Genomic DNA, 17,211 nt, shown 5'->3' with positions numbered 1-17,211 from the left:
AGATCACAGGTTTTTTTTTTTTGTTTTTTTTTCCAGGGGTGATCGTATCGACCCAGTGGTCCTAGAATATCGCGGGAGGGCTCATTTGAACGGAAATTAAAATTTCTTGTGCCCTTTTTAGTGACCAAAAAATGGAGGGCAACTAAGCCCCCTCCTATGCTCATTTTTTCCCACAGTCATCCAATCAAAATTTTGAGATAGCCATTTTGTTCAGCATGGTCGAAAATATAATACATATGTCTTTTAGGATGACTTAATCCCCCTAAGTCCCCAGGGGGAAGGCTGAAAGTTATGAACTTTACCCAATGTTTACATATAGTATTGGTTATTGGGAAGTATACAGACATTTTCAAGGGGGATTTTTTTCTAGTAGGGGGGGGGGAGGGTCGGGGGTTATGTGGAAGGATTTTTCCATGGAGGAACTTTTCATGGGGGAAGGGACATTGCTATGAAGGGGGCTCCGGATTTCCCAGCATTATTTAAAAAATGATCAGAAATAAAAAAAATAAACAAGTTTTTCAACTGAGAGTAAGGAGCAACATCAAAACTTAAAACGAACAGAAATTATTAAGTATATGATTGGGTTCGCCCCCGAGTCAATACCTCGGTCATTAAGCCAAAGATTTTTCAGTACTTTCATAAGAGCTATTTATTCTAATTAACGGCCTTTGTGATTAAGTGGTCATTTTTAAAGAATTGGAACAAAATTCGAACTTTAGCGTAAACAGCAATTGACTAGAGGGTGAACCCCCTAATATACGTATTAAAAATATATGGATATAGAAGTTCGTTACGTAAGTTAATTTATAAGTTACGTATGTTTATTACTAATAAAAACGTTCGTAAATAAAATTAAACAACTTTCGAGAAAGCCATTTAACCAAATAAAGTTAAAATTAATATGCAATTTTTTTTTTTTATTATTCCTGTACGATGAGCCAAAATCAAAACCTCCATTAATTCATAAATGTTCAGAAATTGAATTAAAAAACAAGTTTTTTTAACTGAAAATAAGGAGCGACATTAAAACTTAAAACGAACAGAAGTTAATGCGTACATGAAAGGGGCTGTCCCCTCCTCAACGCCTCGCTCTTTCCGCTAAAGTTACTATTTCTCACAACTCTATTTTTTAAAACAATATAAAACTTTAGCGTAAAGAGCGGGGCGTTGAGGAGGGGACAGCCCCTTTCATATACGGAATAATTTCTGTTCGTTTTAAGTTTTAATATTGCTCCTTATTTTCAGTTAAAAAAACTTGTTTTTTTTATTTAATTTGTTGGAAGGCGAAAGTTTTAGTGCCCTTTTAAAGAGTCAAAAGTGAATGGAGGGCACCCCGCCCCCCCCCCCCCCCGCCAAGCCTATCATTCCCAAAAACATACCCGTTCGAAGTTTTAAGAGAGCTATTTTGTTTAGCATTGTTTAAAGGTCCAGTAATTATGCCTTTGTAAATAAATGAAACTCAAAACGAGCAGAAATGAACATGAGTAGGGCTGATAACCCCCATCCCTTCTCAAGACTAGGACATAATTTGCGCTTATTAAACTGAAAATCCACGGTCTTTTTTTTTTTTTTTTTTTTTTCTTAATTTTCTGACTGTCTTTCTATTTTCTGCTTGTGAGTTTTTGTATTTCGATTTTATAAGTGTCTATTGGTATGAAGTATAGGCATCAGAATAAAAAAAATATATTCGAATAGAGCCAAAATGTATTTTATAATTTATGTCTCAATTCTTATTTTAAGGGAATATCCTTATGAGCATACACAATTCAGAGTTGACTAACTATTTTGGCAATAGTATGCAAAAGAATTAATACAACATTTAATCAATTTGATATCTGAATTATATTAGATCAAGAAATATCTAATAAACACATAGTAGTTGTTGATGTGCTATGTTCTGCTTCATAAGCACCATCTTTATTGTCTGTTCCATTGCATAATTAATTGTTCTGGCCTTGTAATTTCCTTGTAAGTTTTGGTCTAAGCAATGGTCTAAACCTTGTAATAGGGCTTAAGCAATTTGATACTCCTGCTGTAGACATTTTTGGATATGATCATATCTTTATCAAAAGAATTTCTTATGTTTAATTTTGTTCTGAGAGTTTGCTAGTTGAAATCACAGTATATAAATTATAGGCAGTATGATCCTTCCCTATCTCACCCATTATAAAAACCCGGACCGAGGTGCGAGTTCTCTAGAGAACGTAGAAACATAATCGACATTATATCTTTTCACGGGTAGACAAGTCAGATTTCTATTGAACGTGAAATTTGGCTTCAATGTTGGAACACTAAATTTTGAAGAAACTAATTTTAAATTAATTTATTCCAATACATATATGAAAATCGGTAATTAGTAGTGCAATGTTATCATTAGATGTCTTTAGGAATTAAAAGTAGGTTTCGAAGTTTCAAGTTGGTTTCAAAGGCATTTTGAGAAAGTTTTTGCCAAAATACGTGTTCCAGGGAAATTGGACCGCCGATGACAGATCAAATGAGAGGAGCTGTTTGTACGCGCTAATGCAAGAATAAGTGGGAGGAGCTGTTTGTTCGCACCGAGAATGAAGAGCCAGAAATTATCTGCGGTAAACTTACTGCTATAATAATAATAATTTATTTATTACCCACTATAAAAAAGAAGCGGAGTACATCAAGAATAAAAAAAAAAAAAAAAAAAAAAAGAAAAAAAAACCAAACACGCACACTTAAAAATTATTTAAATAAAACGACGTAAATTATGGTGCGCAGTAATACCTGCAGATAACGACAGATTTCCCGCAAGCACAGTCACTTTTTCCCGTAAATCAGGGAGGCCGAATCGCGATATTAGATGCCAGAACCACGTGGTTCCGGAACCACGGAGGGAGGCACAAAAGGTACCGAGAAAATTTAAAATAATAAGTCCGGATAGAATTCAGATCTTTAGGCTTCAGAATTGGAAGAAAACCAGATAAAAAAAGAATAGAATGATCGCAAAATGAAGAATACAATTTTCCAAGCGCTGTTCTATTGCACCTCCCTCTATTTGCAACAATTTTTGAATATCCTATCTAAATTTTTTTTTTGCATTAGAAACTGTCAGAGGCCGAAGTGTTTTGAGATTATTAGTAATGTGAAGACCAAGCCACCGAAAAGAAGAGACAAAGGGAATAGAGAAAAAACCACAGTTAAGAGGGAGACTCGCACTCGAATTAAATGAAATATATTCGCACTTCTCAATGTTCAACATAAGCCCAATCCGTCTGAACTGGTCTGAGATCCAGCTAACAGAATGTGAGAGCCCAGCCTTAGAACGATTTACAAGGAAAACATCGTCCGCATAAGCAAGATACGAGACATCAATTCCATCAGAAATGAAAGTCGAAGGCAAGGATGAAAGGATAGGAGCAATACATGACTTAAAAATAGTTGGAGAAAGCACACCACCTTGACAGACCCCATGCCGAATCAGAATCAGAAACACATTTGAATCCTAAACTACTTCTTCACATTTTACCCGACTAAATGAGTTCGAACACCAGTACCGTAACAAGTCAACGATAGAAAGGTTGATACTGTTGGAAAAAAGGGAATAGAGTGCATGTGAGTGGACTATTCTATCGAAAGCTTTCGAAAGATCAAGAGCACAGATATGAAGAGGAGATTTATCATTAACAGATTGCAACAGGAGGGACCCGAGAACACGATGGGCGTGCTGACATCCCAGCCTTTTTTGAAAGCCAAATTGGTTTTCACCCAAATTAACATTTTCTGAATTGAAAGGGAGGAGAATATATTCAAAAATTTTGCTGAGATTACATGAAACAGTGATCGGTCAATATGAACTACACTCTGACGAAGCTTTTCCACGCTTCAAAACCGAGGTGACTGTGCCACAGGTAAAATTGTCGGGAGCCATAGAAGTAGATAAACACATCTGAAACAGTAGCTGAAGGTGATCTATCAAAGTTGGGCAAACTACTTTTAGATGATAAGACAAAATTCTGTCTTGATCAACAGAGCTAGATTGCATGTTCTTAATAGCTTGACCAATATCAACTGTAGAAACTGGTAATACATTACTCTGAGAAATATGATTAGGCAAACACAACTCAAGAAGGTTACTAAAAAGCCTTTCAACTTCCCGGTTCACCTTGCCAAAAATATCATTATAATACGACAGCCAAGTATGAACTGCTACAGGACTTTCAGAAAAATCAATACTAAGCTTACCCGAATTCAGAACATGAGACCACTCCTTTCTCGACGCAGGAAAATCAAAACCAGATACCCTAGACTGCCGTAAACATTTTTTATAAGCACGCTTGGTACTTTGCTTCAGATCAAAGACAACTCCTCGATTTGGCCGAAAGCAAGACACCCATATTCGTAGCCAAAACTTAGCTTTATTCTTTACAACTTTTAATTCTGGGTCCAAAACCCATTCTGGTTTTCTAGTTTTAACTTTAATCTAAAAGTTTTAAGTTTTCTATATCTTTATACTGTGGTTTAAATAAATGCATGCCGAAGTCATTTATCAAAGAAGGGTGTTGTCCACTTTTAGTATTAAGATAACTACTTGGCTGCAAACCAGACGTTGGGATAATTTATTTTTCAGCTTCGGAATGTTGATAGACAATCTATCCAGAACTGGTTTAACGCGGTTACTTATACACAGGAGCACTGAGCTGAAAACTCCGATAGAAGAATCTCCAAAAATTGTTTTCGTTCCTTCTTTTTGTACAATTTCATTAAAAAAGAGAGATAATAATCAGTATTACCGATCAAATTTTACGAGGAGTATACCTACCCAAAAAAACGTACCTAACTTGATGGAAGAATACGAACCTTAAGTCTGGCCTCCCATGGCGGCAAATGAGGAGCTGTAAGACGGTCCAAGTGAGCAAGCATGACCGTGTAAGCGTCATCTATGTCGACAATACCAAACGGATCATCTGGCATCTGAAGGTAGCGCAAAAAACAGACTGTTGGGTTCGGCTAAAAAATAAAATGTTGACAATTATAGCAATATTTATCTCATTTTGTTCTCTTTGTTCAAAACACAGTTTATATAATTATCCAGTATGATCATTCCCTATCTCGCCCATTATAAAAACCCGGACCGGGGTGCGAGTGCTCCGGAGAACGTTTTTGCAGATAGAAACATAAGCGGCATGAGATCTTTTCACGGGTAGACAAGTCAGACGAGAAACAATCGGAAACAAGTGGAAACCCGCTATTACGAATAATGCACTTAGTAACCATTTCTCATTGATAGACGTAAACACACTGATCCATAAGTGAAGAAAGAAGTGGGAGGAGCTTTTTGTTCGCACCGAGAACGAAGACCAGAAATGATCTGCGATAAGCTTACTGGATAATTATATAAACTGTGGTTCAAAACAACGTCTTTCACGAATCAGGACTTAACTTGTTTTGCGCTAAATTATTATCCGATATCTTTTTTTAAGGTGTGCCCTAACAGTCTAGTTGTCAGACTCTCAAAATTTTCAAAATAAATGAATTTGTCTAACAATAGAAATTACTCCTTGTACTTTTATCAGTTTATCCAGGACAACTGAAAGTCAATAAAGAAATATCACTCGTAGCATAAAATTTATTTTCTAGCTGCGGGCCAACTTTCTAAAGTTACAATTAATACTGGAGCAAAGGATAAGTTCCGCTTTCTTTTACGATTAGAAAGCTAGTAAAATTCAAGAGGCAAACGAGGTATCATTCCTCTACCTGAATCCCAAATGCAGGAAATGAAATTGTAAATTCAGCCTAAATCACAAAAAGAAATAGCTTGCAAAAACAGACGGAGGCTGTTCCGCACCCACAAGAAAATCCTCAATTTCCGGATCTTTAAACGTGTCTATTTATCTTTAAGGAGCCGCTTGAGATTTAAGCCTTGTGGCAAATAAGCCCTACATTAACTTAGCCTATTAATATAAACGATAATAGTATCAAACTATTTATTACACTTCAATCAATGATGTACAAACTACAACTAGAACTAACAAAGAATAGTTGGATTATTACACAAGATGACTTATAGGGAACCTTCGTCTGACGTAATTAGTTGCTACATCGAATCAGTTTGAACTGTGAATAGGGAAATATTGAATATTTCAACTAACCTAGATATACAACACTTTTTGCCTCTGAATAAATAAATTCCAATAACTTATTAAATTAGAATAAAACGATCTGGCTCATCTAATCCAGCTATTTCACCTTAGCTCAATGGCATACAAGTTAATTGCATTCAGACTAATCAATGCCGTACACAGGGGCGGATAAAAGATTTTTTTTGGGGGGGGGGGGGAAATAGGTAGATCCGATAAACTTGCGTTAGGAGCAAGTTTGATTAACGGAAACTTGCGTTAATTAAGTAAATTACACTACTTTAGACTATGTTAGGGGGGCACGCGCCCCCATCACCCCTCCCCTGGATCCGCCACTGGCCGTACAAAATAAATCAACGGCTTACAGAATACCACCAAAACTAGCAAAGAATAGTGCTATACTGGATTGTTACACAAGATGACTCATAGTACACCTGCGTCTTGTGCTACTGTTTACTATAGCTAATACGTTAGTAACTGTCAATAGGGGAAAATTTAATAGTCAATTTAAATAAATAACATGTTTAACTTTAATTTCTAGTTACTACCTACTTGCTTGCTAGTAAAGAGTTTTCGCTCGAAAACAGAAATATGGTTAGAAGAAATATAAGCTTAGCGGGAAACTTCATATAATCCTTCCTAACATAGATCATAAAACGTCATTTAGTTTCCAGCATGTTTCTTCAAGGGCCTCTGCTGCCTCAAGTAGTATATAAAATAAAATGGAACAGAGCACAGGCAAAAAAAGTATAGTAATACTCTCTTCCGTGGAAAATTATGTTTTAGTCTTTTTTTAGACTATTTTGACAGGCAAAGACGTCTTAAGCAAATATTTGCATAATTACTCTCAGTGTTTTAGATTTAATTGCTTTACTTTCGGCTTATCATTGATACAAATAAAAGGAATAAAGAAAATAAAATGAAAACAAACCAAAAAATAAAATTATAAGCAAACTCAATGCGTTATTTTATGAGTTTTCAGAAAAACATGGATTTTATATTATTGTAGTGTGTACTAGAAAAGAACAAAACCAAACTTACTATATAGTTATCTCCTAAATCCTCAATTTCATCGTTCCAGCCATCTTCATCAATAGTAATGGAGCTTCCAATTCGTTCAAAACGTTTCAAGGAACATACAAGAGCAGATAGCCCATTCCGACGGAGCCCTCTATTGTCTCTCCCTCTTCCACTACCTTCTTGTATTTCCAGGAGTAAAATTATAACAGAGAGAATATCGCTCAACAATCCTCGTTGAATAGCAAGTTCAATAAGGAGAGCGATGGCAGTATGTTTGTCTTTCGAAGGAACGCAGCCCACTGCCGTCTGTTCACTGTTCAAAGGAGAATGTAGTAAAGATGAGCAAATTATATAAGAAACTAAGGTTGGGGTGGTCTTTGATTAGATTTTAGAGGCACAAAAAATTGCAGTGAAGCAAATTACAAGTTCCTATTTGCGATTCAAAAGCAGAAGGGCCTTAGCAGCTGAGCTTTTTCTCTTTTTTTTATTACAGTGAATTTAAACAATGTTATATGTATGTGTTTTATTTACCTGATTCAGCCCACATCAACTTGGTCTTGAGAAAATCATATTGATTTTTGTTTTTAGATTGACGTTAAAGTTAAATATATCATATCATGTATGCATATATAAAAATTTTTTTACGAAAAATCCCTATGACATCCATATGCTTACACATTCACACATGCTTAAGAGCAGGCAGTTACAAATGCCCTAGGATAATATCATCCGAATGGCAAAACCAAAAGGCAGTTTTTGATTGTCATAAAGAAAAGGTATAAAATAGAGCAAGAAATCGCACTGTCCCATCAAAATAGCGCAATAATCTGCTATAAAAATGGTTCGCAGACACATGAAAAAATGGAGCCAGCAGTGGTAATTCACCGTAATACCCCTGATATAAACGAAGAAATTACAAGTTATCTCTTAAGGGAATTTGCAACGGTCTTCTAGGCTAAAATGTTTGGTATAGAACAGCCAAAATTAAATAGTACAGGAACACAGGAACTATGACACAGGAACTCCTGTGTCATACCAGATAACCAAGCATGTCTTAATGCTCTTGAGAAAATTGAAGCAGACAAGAAAGCAAATTGGAGTGCAATTAAGCCTTAAACAGACTAGCATCCAATAATAACCGTATTACGCTGAAGTCAGCTCTGGGGCATCGTGGGATAACAAGTAACGAGTTGGCAAATGAAGCAACTAGTAATGGAGTGAAATCTTGTGTTCGCATTTCTTGGAGTTGCCCTGCAAACTGCTATAGGGAGACGGACCTTCGAGAGAGTGGAACCGAATTGGCACAGAACGGTGATATGCAAAGAAACAAAGGAATTAATTCCAACTTTAATCCCATACCGACCAAACATATTCTGAGATTTAGAAGGTCCGGAACGCGAATTTTAATTGAAGGCATTACAGGAATTGGGAATTCTCAGAATCATCTCAATAGAACTGGAATAATTAATTCCTATTTTGCCAAAAATTTCAGATGGCCGAGGAATCAAGAAGGGATCTGATAGAAAAATATCTAACCAGGATCACCGGCTGAAAATATTTTATAAATTGCATGTTAAGCTTGATCATGTTGTTGTGTATGGTAACAAATAAGGTAAATGATAAGGATGAGACAATTTTGCCCCTAGTATTTTACGAGTCCTCCTATACGAATAATAATAATAATAAAAATAATAGTAATAATGAAAATGAGCCACTCCCTTTACCACCGAGTTGAGAAACACAACAAAAGACATCTAAAACTGCAACAAAATAATTTTGGCATAAATAAAACCGAATTTTAGATGTACTTCAGCTATATTTGCGGAGATATTACTATCCTAATTTTCTTTCGGAAATACTACCATCCGCTGAAATACTTTCTCCCAAAACATTTCAGCATTCTATATAGAATGAATCGTTTTTACAAACGATAATCTTAAAAGCAGACTAAGAAGAGTAAATTTTTATTGCATATAAAATTTTAGGGGAGGTTAGAGAATTTATTTTGAAGTGGAGAGGACGATTTTGAAACACAGAAGATGCACCTTTACACTGTTTTTTTTTTTTTTTTTTCTGTAGAAGGTCATTCGAGGGGTGTCTGAGGGAGACAGGGAATTAGCCCTCTATTTCATATTATTTTGAAGGGGTATATTTTAATTAAGTTTCTAAAACTAGCGATAAGGGGTGGGAGCCTTCCTCTTTCTGCGGAAACAACTTGAAAGGAAGATTACATCTAAAAGTAATTATATTGCAGGTTATTACCAGTACCATGTAGGGGGGGGGACTTCAAGGGACATCCTCCTCTTCAAGATTGGCTGGAAAACAGACCTCCTGCCAGTAAAAAAAAAAAAATGAAAAAAGACACGAAAATGGCCTAAATCACGATGAAGGGATAACATTGTTGATAAAAATTGTACCATCAAGTTCAACGATGTTGATATACATATATATATATATATATATATATATATATATATATATATATATATATATATATATATATATATATATATATATATATATATATATATATATATATATATATATATATATACATATATATATATATATATATATATATATATATATATATATATATATATATATATATATATATATATATATATATATATATATATATATATATATATATATATATATATATATATATATATATATATCAGCCCATGAAAAAAATCAACACCTTTTAAGTTAAATTTACTGTACTATGGTAAAATAACAATGTGGCAGAGCAATGAAGAGCTGATATGGTAGTTGTCACCCTATGTTGAAGGAAAACAAAACTTAAGTTAAAATTAAAACGACATTGTTAATGTTACAGTACTTTTGTTGTTTCATTAGACTCTTGGTTTTAAAATATTTACTAAGGGCTAACCGGTTGAAAATACATCTTACTACCCTTGGCGTGAGAGAAGAAATACCTTTCTGAACACCCCGTCTTTTTTTAACTAAGGTTTGACTTGGACTTCAAATCTAATATGTTGTGCAACTATTGATTTCCGACATATCACTAGTGTCTCTTTTTGCAGTCATTAATATTTTCTTTAAAACTCAGCTATTTATGCAGCTTCGGCTGTAATTAACAATAATAAAAAAATCAGTACTGAAATAAAATATCTCCTTCATTGGCAGCAATTGGAGGGAAAGGTGGTGGGGGTGTTACTTTTCTTTGGTATTTTCACTGAAAAATACCCTTTTTTGTTATTTCTTAGAAAAAAAAACTAAGAAAAACAAAGTTGCTGCCCCACCCCTAGATCATCAAAAATACATTTTGCCCCACCCCTAGGTTATCAAAAATACATTTTGCCCCACCCCCAAAATATTTTCAGTAGTTGGGGCCACAGAACTCTTTCTTACTTTATATAGGCCGGGAACTGTCTAATTCAACGAAAGTTGGCCCTCATTCTATTCTGACTTGATCAGACTAAGCTGCATTTGCTTCACTACCGACGAATAAGTAAACGGTCTAGTTTATTAATTCTTTAACTTATTCTGCAAAGGCTTATATTCTTGACACACAAAAACATCAAATTTCTTAGGAGAACTTCGAGATTAGTCCTATGGGACTTTTGGGACTAAGATTTGTTTTACAAGGTAATTACCAGTAAATTTTGAAAAATGTAATTAAGAATACAACCATTAGGTGATAAAGACTTAATCTATTTCAACTATTTTCCCTAAATTTAAACCCAATTCTCCGTTTCAATCAGCCACTATGATTTAGGTTGAAAGTGTCCAGTTGCCTTTGTTGATAGATCATGTCTTAGGTGGTATTCTTTTTTAATTATATTATTTGGTTGTGTATCTAACTTTAAATTGCACCATCTGATGTACACAAAAATTATTACTTATTCTTGCAATTTCCATGGGACGTAAATCTTTATACATAGCACTCAGAAATAGCCAACTCATTTGTTTTCCAATAAAATTTTTCAAAAATTGAGATGCAAGTCCTCGGGGGACAAGGGCTGAATGCTCCTTTAAAATTGTATAAACGAAAAAGTAAAACTGAAGTTCCTACCTCGGGGAGATTAACGTCCGTAAAAACTTAGATGTTCGCTCAACAATATCTAGCCAGATAGGATTAAAATTTTCTTCGTGAAAAAGAGATGCCTCTGGTAGCGAGCTCAGCACATCCAATGTTTCATTTAGAAAATCCGAACAAATGTCTGAATCCTCTCCTATAAATAAAGTAGAGGAATATATACTATACCAATCTATACCAAAGTAGAGGTATGTAATACCAATATAGCAGGGAAGAAGGAGGCAATACACACAGCTCTTATTTCTGTATACCTCTCTGAGGGTAGCGTAAAACTCCACGACCAACTTCTGAACCGACAACAGCTAGCTTGTTTAATTGCTAGATGGATCTTTGTTTGTCATGTGCATATCCTTAAAACATTTCTTTACCAAACAATGATGCCTTTTATGCTGTCAATTAGGGGACAAAGGAAAACATACAATACCCCACCGAATAAAGGGGGGATAGTTGGGATTATAGAGAGCGTTTAACTATCAAGGGGGTAAAATATAGAGCTATTGCACAGACCAAAAGGGCCAGAGACGGTCTTGAAAGTTGTTGACCAAAGAGGCACAGAACATATGCTTTCCCTTTAGAACATGCATACTGAACAGAAATAATTCCTTAGACCAGGCTGCCTTTCCATTTATAAACAAAATGATACACTATAAAAATTAGCAACAACGAGAAAAATTACTAATTAAGACGATACACTAAATAAAATAGCAAAGCTTTAATACTTTGGTTTTACAGCTTGAGACCATTAGAAAGGGGAAAACTAAAGAAAACTAGACATATTAGATAATAATACGTAAAAACAAATATAAAGAACAAATAAAACAAAATCAAATCTGAAGAAAAAAACCTTTACTGAATTCTACTCTGAATGATACGACATAAAACATATACACAACTCAAAATGATACGATATGAGATAGGTTATTACCGACTGAAACTGTAACAATGTAATTAGCATATTTTATAAAATTTCTTATATATTCAGTTTTTTACTATAGGCTTTTTTCTCTCTTTTCGTTGGTAAAGGCTTTCGAACGTGAAACTTCGGGGTTTATTATTATTATTTTTTTTTTTAATTACTGTCTTAATTAAAAGTCTTACTCGCTATTATGTATTTTGTGTACTTTCAATTTATTTTGTGTGTTTTCAATTTATTTGAAGCACTCTTTACTAAGGGGATCGGACACAGATGGTACACAAGGCAGACATAACTGGAACAGTAGCAGACAGTAAGCAATGTTGACCAAAGGAAATTGGAGACCAAGCGTAGAGACCACAAGGCTGGCCAAAGAGAGTTGAAGTTTGAGTGTACGCAGTAAGAGAAAGCATTCGAGTAGGCGTGGACAAAAGGACCCAACTTAGTGCCCTCTGATCTTGCAGGTTGCGGATCCATTGCAGAGTGGGACACGTCTGCCATTCGTGAAATACGTACTTGAAGTTTTCGAATTTTGGGCGTCTATATTGCAAATTAGCCTTAGTTCTCTAATCAGCAAACTGAACGAATTTTAATAAGTGATTTTCATAGCCTAATAGAAGCTACGTTCACACCAGGGCTGCCCCTCCTTGGAATTTTGGAAATTATCTGTTTAATCAATGAATATTGTGCGATTCTGATATTATGCATAATATAAGTACAAACTTTACATATTCTTGTTGCTACCAACAAGAATCATCAGACATGTGTTTATTCTGGATGAATTGCTACTTGTAATATCGAAAATGCCAAAAGGCAACTCATGTAAAGTGATTCCGCTCTGTTAGTCATATTTCTGGTATCTTAACAGTGGTTTTTCGTCTATTAGATACTTTCAAAGAGCTTCAAGATCAGCTTCAAGATGAAGGTTGCTATGTATTTGTAAAGAATACGTCTACCATTCGTTCACACTCGGTGCAAGTCAGACAGTTCGCAGGTTATCCAGCTATTTAGAGGAATTCCTTGAGAATATTACTTCAGTTCTATTTTTTTTTTTTTTTCAAAGTAGTGAAATAAAAAGAGATTTCGTCCAAATTCAAGAAGTAGCTAACACCTCTATTCACAAGATTCCGATACTTATTTAAACCAGATGGCTCTCAAAAAAAGGTTATATCCGATAATTCTAATCCAGTATGATGCCTTAGTCCTCTACATTCGAACTGAGAAGAGACAAAATCCTGCCCGTAATGCTAGGAAAATTTGCAACAATTGGGTTAATTGGTGTCATTTTGTACCTTAGTACCTGGCTTGATCCCGACTTTCAGTACGAGTACGGACTGCGAAAGCACGGATTGCGAAAGCACGGATTTTGAACGAAGAGTTATAGGAAAGATTCGAGAAAGAGAGATAATAAAAAGTTCTATCAGTATTCAAAGTTATCTGACTTCAAAAAGATGAACTTCGTAGGTAGAATATTTTACTTGGAAAAGATGTAGGGAAGTTCACAAAATCAAAACTTCAAAATAGAAAAAGACAAGGAAGCGAGTTTATTTTTAGAAAATCAATGTCAGTTCTTAGAAATTCAGTTCTTAGAAGGTCGTGTATCCATGTTGAAGACAAAATTCTACCTTGTGAAAAAAAACAGCTACCCCAAGACTATCAACAAAATTTTATGCGTCATTAAAACTTTGGAAGTTATTTTTAAATGAACGTATTAATTTTGTATGTAAGAAAGTTCATCTCATCCTAGGTAATTTTCGCAGTGTTACTCGATTTAAATACAAATGGGCAGCAAATCAGAAATTTAAGAAAACAACACTATAAATTTGGCATTCGAGATCGACTTTTCCAGAATTGTTTCCAAGAAATTTAGAAAAAAGACGGAGTTTTGTTCTCCTGTTTTCATGGATAATTTAATGTTGTGCAGAGCAACATTAAATTGTTCTCAAAAGTTTACTTTCCCAGCTAAGATAGTTGTTTTGACACCATGTACAACACGAGGAAAGAACGATTTTTTTACGGAAAACTATTGCAAATTCTTAAAAACTACCATTTAAAAACTCCGCCCTGTTTCAAGATTCTCATACCCCAGGAAAATGGAGATGTGCATCTCTTTCACTTAGGAGCTACAGTCCGCTGATCATGAGAAAAACAAAATAAAGAACCTGCTGCAAAAGCAGTAGTGTTGCTCCACAACACGATTGTCCTAAGACAATCGTTCTCGGCAGGAAAATCGGTTTCATTTGTTGTCACTTGTTATTCGCGATCTAACTGCAGTTTCGTAATTTCATAATTTCGCAGTTTCGTAATAAGTTGCGAAAAATTTTCTTAATAGCAATAAAACAACAAGGTCCGTCCCCTCAAAGCTAAAAACTGGTTATTCGTCAACTATGTATAACAAAAAAATATCTAGGATACACAATATAGGAACCATGAAACTATTCAGAAAAAAATCAAAAGCACTATCCATAGGAAATATGAAAAGTAAAGAGAAAAAGAACAAAAAAGATGCAGAACAGATGCTGTTAAATAATCAAGAGGCGGCACTGGTTTACCTGCATTTATGCGTAAACCGCATGCAGATTTTCGTGTTATTTGTGTGTAGACCCCGACGCCAACCCAAAAAGTCGGTGGCACGCCGCCAAGCTTGCATCAACGCGCTGACGCCGCCGCTGATTCTATCGGCGGCTGCGTCACTAATACGCCGCCTTTTTTTTTTTGTTTTTTTTTTTCTCTCTCTTTTTTTGTTATCGATATCGACCTCCGGGCTTCAACCGTCATCCCAGCTAATCTGTTTCTTAAAGATTAATACTGTCATCTTGGGCTCGCCATGTATATCGGTTCGTAGGAAGAATAAAAAGAATTTTTTCTTGAAACAAAGATTCTACCTTCCACTTTGAATTTCGGTTCATTTTTCTTTTTGACAAATGAATGTGCATTAAAAAAACAAATGAATGTGCATTATCAGTTTAATATACATATACTGATATCTAGTAATCAAAATGTTAATATTATTTGATTTATTAAAGTTATAAAAGTAAAAACATTTATATTTTTTTAAGTTAAATGCAGAATTTTTTCTGGTTTTAGGAAGGCATAAGGGTTTTGAGCCCAACTTATTTTACTTTCAGCTCGTTTTGATTTTAACTCGTTTATTAAATGTAATTTCGGTTCGTTTTGGGTTTTATATATTTATCAATGTTGATTTGTGGTAGTTTCACGCTTGGTAGATTATTTGATTTTATTTTTGCTCGTTTTTTGTTTAATGGAGTTCTTTACTTTTCTTTGAAAAACTTATTTTTTGGAAAAATATTTTTAATTAATCTGGAAAAGAGCTACAGGTATTATAGAAATATATCTATAAAAATGAATTACATTTTTTTTTTTTTTGCACAGTGAGCAGAGCACACTGAAGTTGAAGTAGCCTTAAACTTTGACTTGAAACTTCATAACTTGACCACTTCTTTCAGAAAAGAATTTTGTAGGGTTATTCCATGTTGATAAGAAAAGAGGGTAAAGGTGCAGTTTAGTTTCCCCTGTAGTGTAGGGCGCAGGAGCCCTATGGTAAAGGTGCAGGTGTGTTCCCCCTCATAAAAACAACTTATTTCAGCAGATACAAAGAAGAAGTCCATTTGCGGCATTCTGTGGGACCCCAAGGTACAATGCTAGTATCAGATCCCGCGAGTGGCAGTTTACGCTGGTCAAGTTCTGGCTGTACCAGCCACAAGTGCCCCAGCTAAACGGCTTTTTAGGACGACAGGACTGATAGTGACTGCAAAAAGATCAATGGCTCCAAGCAGAGTGAACAAACTCACTTTTGTTACATCAATTGTGACTGAAGTGATGTAACCGCTGATTTAAAATTTTTGATGTTGTTAAGCAATGGTATCTGAACTTTTAGTTTTTTTTTTATGTTGTTATTTGTTGTTGCTTTTTACTTCCTTTTCGTATGTATTTGATGAACAGGAGATGTTTGAACTTCAAACTTTGAAAGTCATACCCAGATTAGCCCAAATCATTAACAAGAAGACAATGACTAAACACGGGATTTTATAGGAACAATGCGATGTTAAACATAAACACAACATAGGTTTCCCAGGGTCTAGTGGCTAAATATGAGAATTCTATTTGGTCTGATCGACGGTGAACATAAACACTTTCAGCACGGCCCAACAAATTCCTGTTTTGTCATATTGTTCTTGTCCGCTTTATAAGTTTTGTCCGTTTATAACACGACCGCTTTATAGGTTTTTTTGCTTTTTTTTTTACTTACAAAACGGTCATGGTCGTCGTTTTCTGAGGAAACAAAAGAACTTTTAAATTAAAGAGCATAAGCGAACATGAAATTTTAACTGAAGAGCAGCCAGATTCAATTCGCATCGGACTAGAAATTAAAAATGGAGACAAATGTCTTAGTGCTTATGAAAAAGGGAAAAAACTTCAGTTGGCTTTATGGAAGAATTTATAAATCAATAAAATGGTCAGTAAAGTTTATCTTTCAAAGTCAGATGAAAGGAAACAGTTTAGATTTCTAAAAAAAAAAAAAATACTGGATATTTGCAATATTACTGACCTAAATAAATTAGAATGATTTCTGTAGTTGTTGTAGTTACATAGGTCCTAAGATAATACCATAAATAAATTTTATCTGAAAGCCCTTTTGACTTCAGTAAAAAAAACTTCTGCCAAAACAGTTTAGCTCCTTCGTGCCAACAGTTTCTTAGACCCTTCCCATAGGATTACTTATCAGATGATCACAAAATAATGTTACTACATACTTTATATTTTACAACTGACAGTGGGACTGAGAATTCGCTTTTGTCAAGGATAAAGAGAACTCAACTAAATAGATTCATATTTCGAAGATCAACTTAATAGTCGACATTAGGAAGATAACTGCAAGGGCAAAAGTTGACATTCGCAAGTCATTGGATACAGTAATTTTAATATCAAGTAAGTTTGAACACTCTTCTTTTAAAACTGTCAATTGTGATCTTTATAGTTTTTAATTCGGCTTATTGACATGAAGAAGGGAATTTCCAAACTGAAGGATAGATTTTCATGGATGATTTCACATTTTTTTTTTCGTTTTATTTTTGGAACTTAGA

The 17,211-nt window shown here is 34.7% G+C and overlaps 1 protein-coding gene across 1 annotated transcript in view; it reads right to left on the bottom strand.

Moving 5' to 3' along the window:
* LOC148951294 (E3 ubiquitin-protein ligase HERC2-like) overlaps positions 1–17,211 on the bottom strand; it is a 299,149-nt gene that overhangs the window by 263,731 nt on the left and 18,207 nt on the right. Inside the window, 3 exon segments of the mRNA XM_089091055.1 lie at positions 4,828–4,977; positions 7,149–7,440; positions 11,170–11,329. Coding sequence (XP_088947181.1) covers positions 4,828–4,977; positions 7,149–7,440; positions 11,170–11,329 — 602 coding nt within the window.

The sequence above is a fragment of the Artemia sp. Qi Xiang Cuo genome, chromosome 6 (genome assembly GCF_049724085.1).
Source record: "Artemia sp. Qi Xiang Cuo chromosome 6, ASM4972408v1, whole genome shotgun sequence".
In the NCBI taxonomy this organism is placed as follows: domain Eukaryota; kingdom Metazoa; phylum Arthropoda; class Branchiopoda; order Anostraca; family Artemiidae; genus Artemia; species Artemia sp. Qi Xiang Cuo.
Note: the sequence above shows the minus strand (reverse complement) of the source record. Positions and strands in the feature narration are given on the sequence as shown.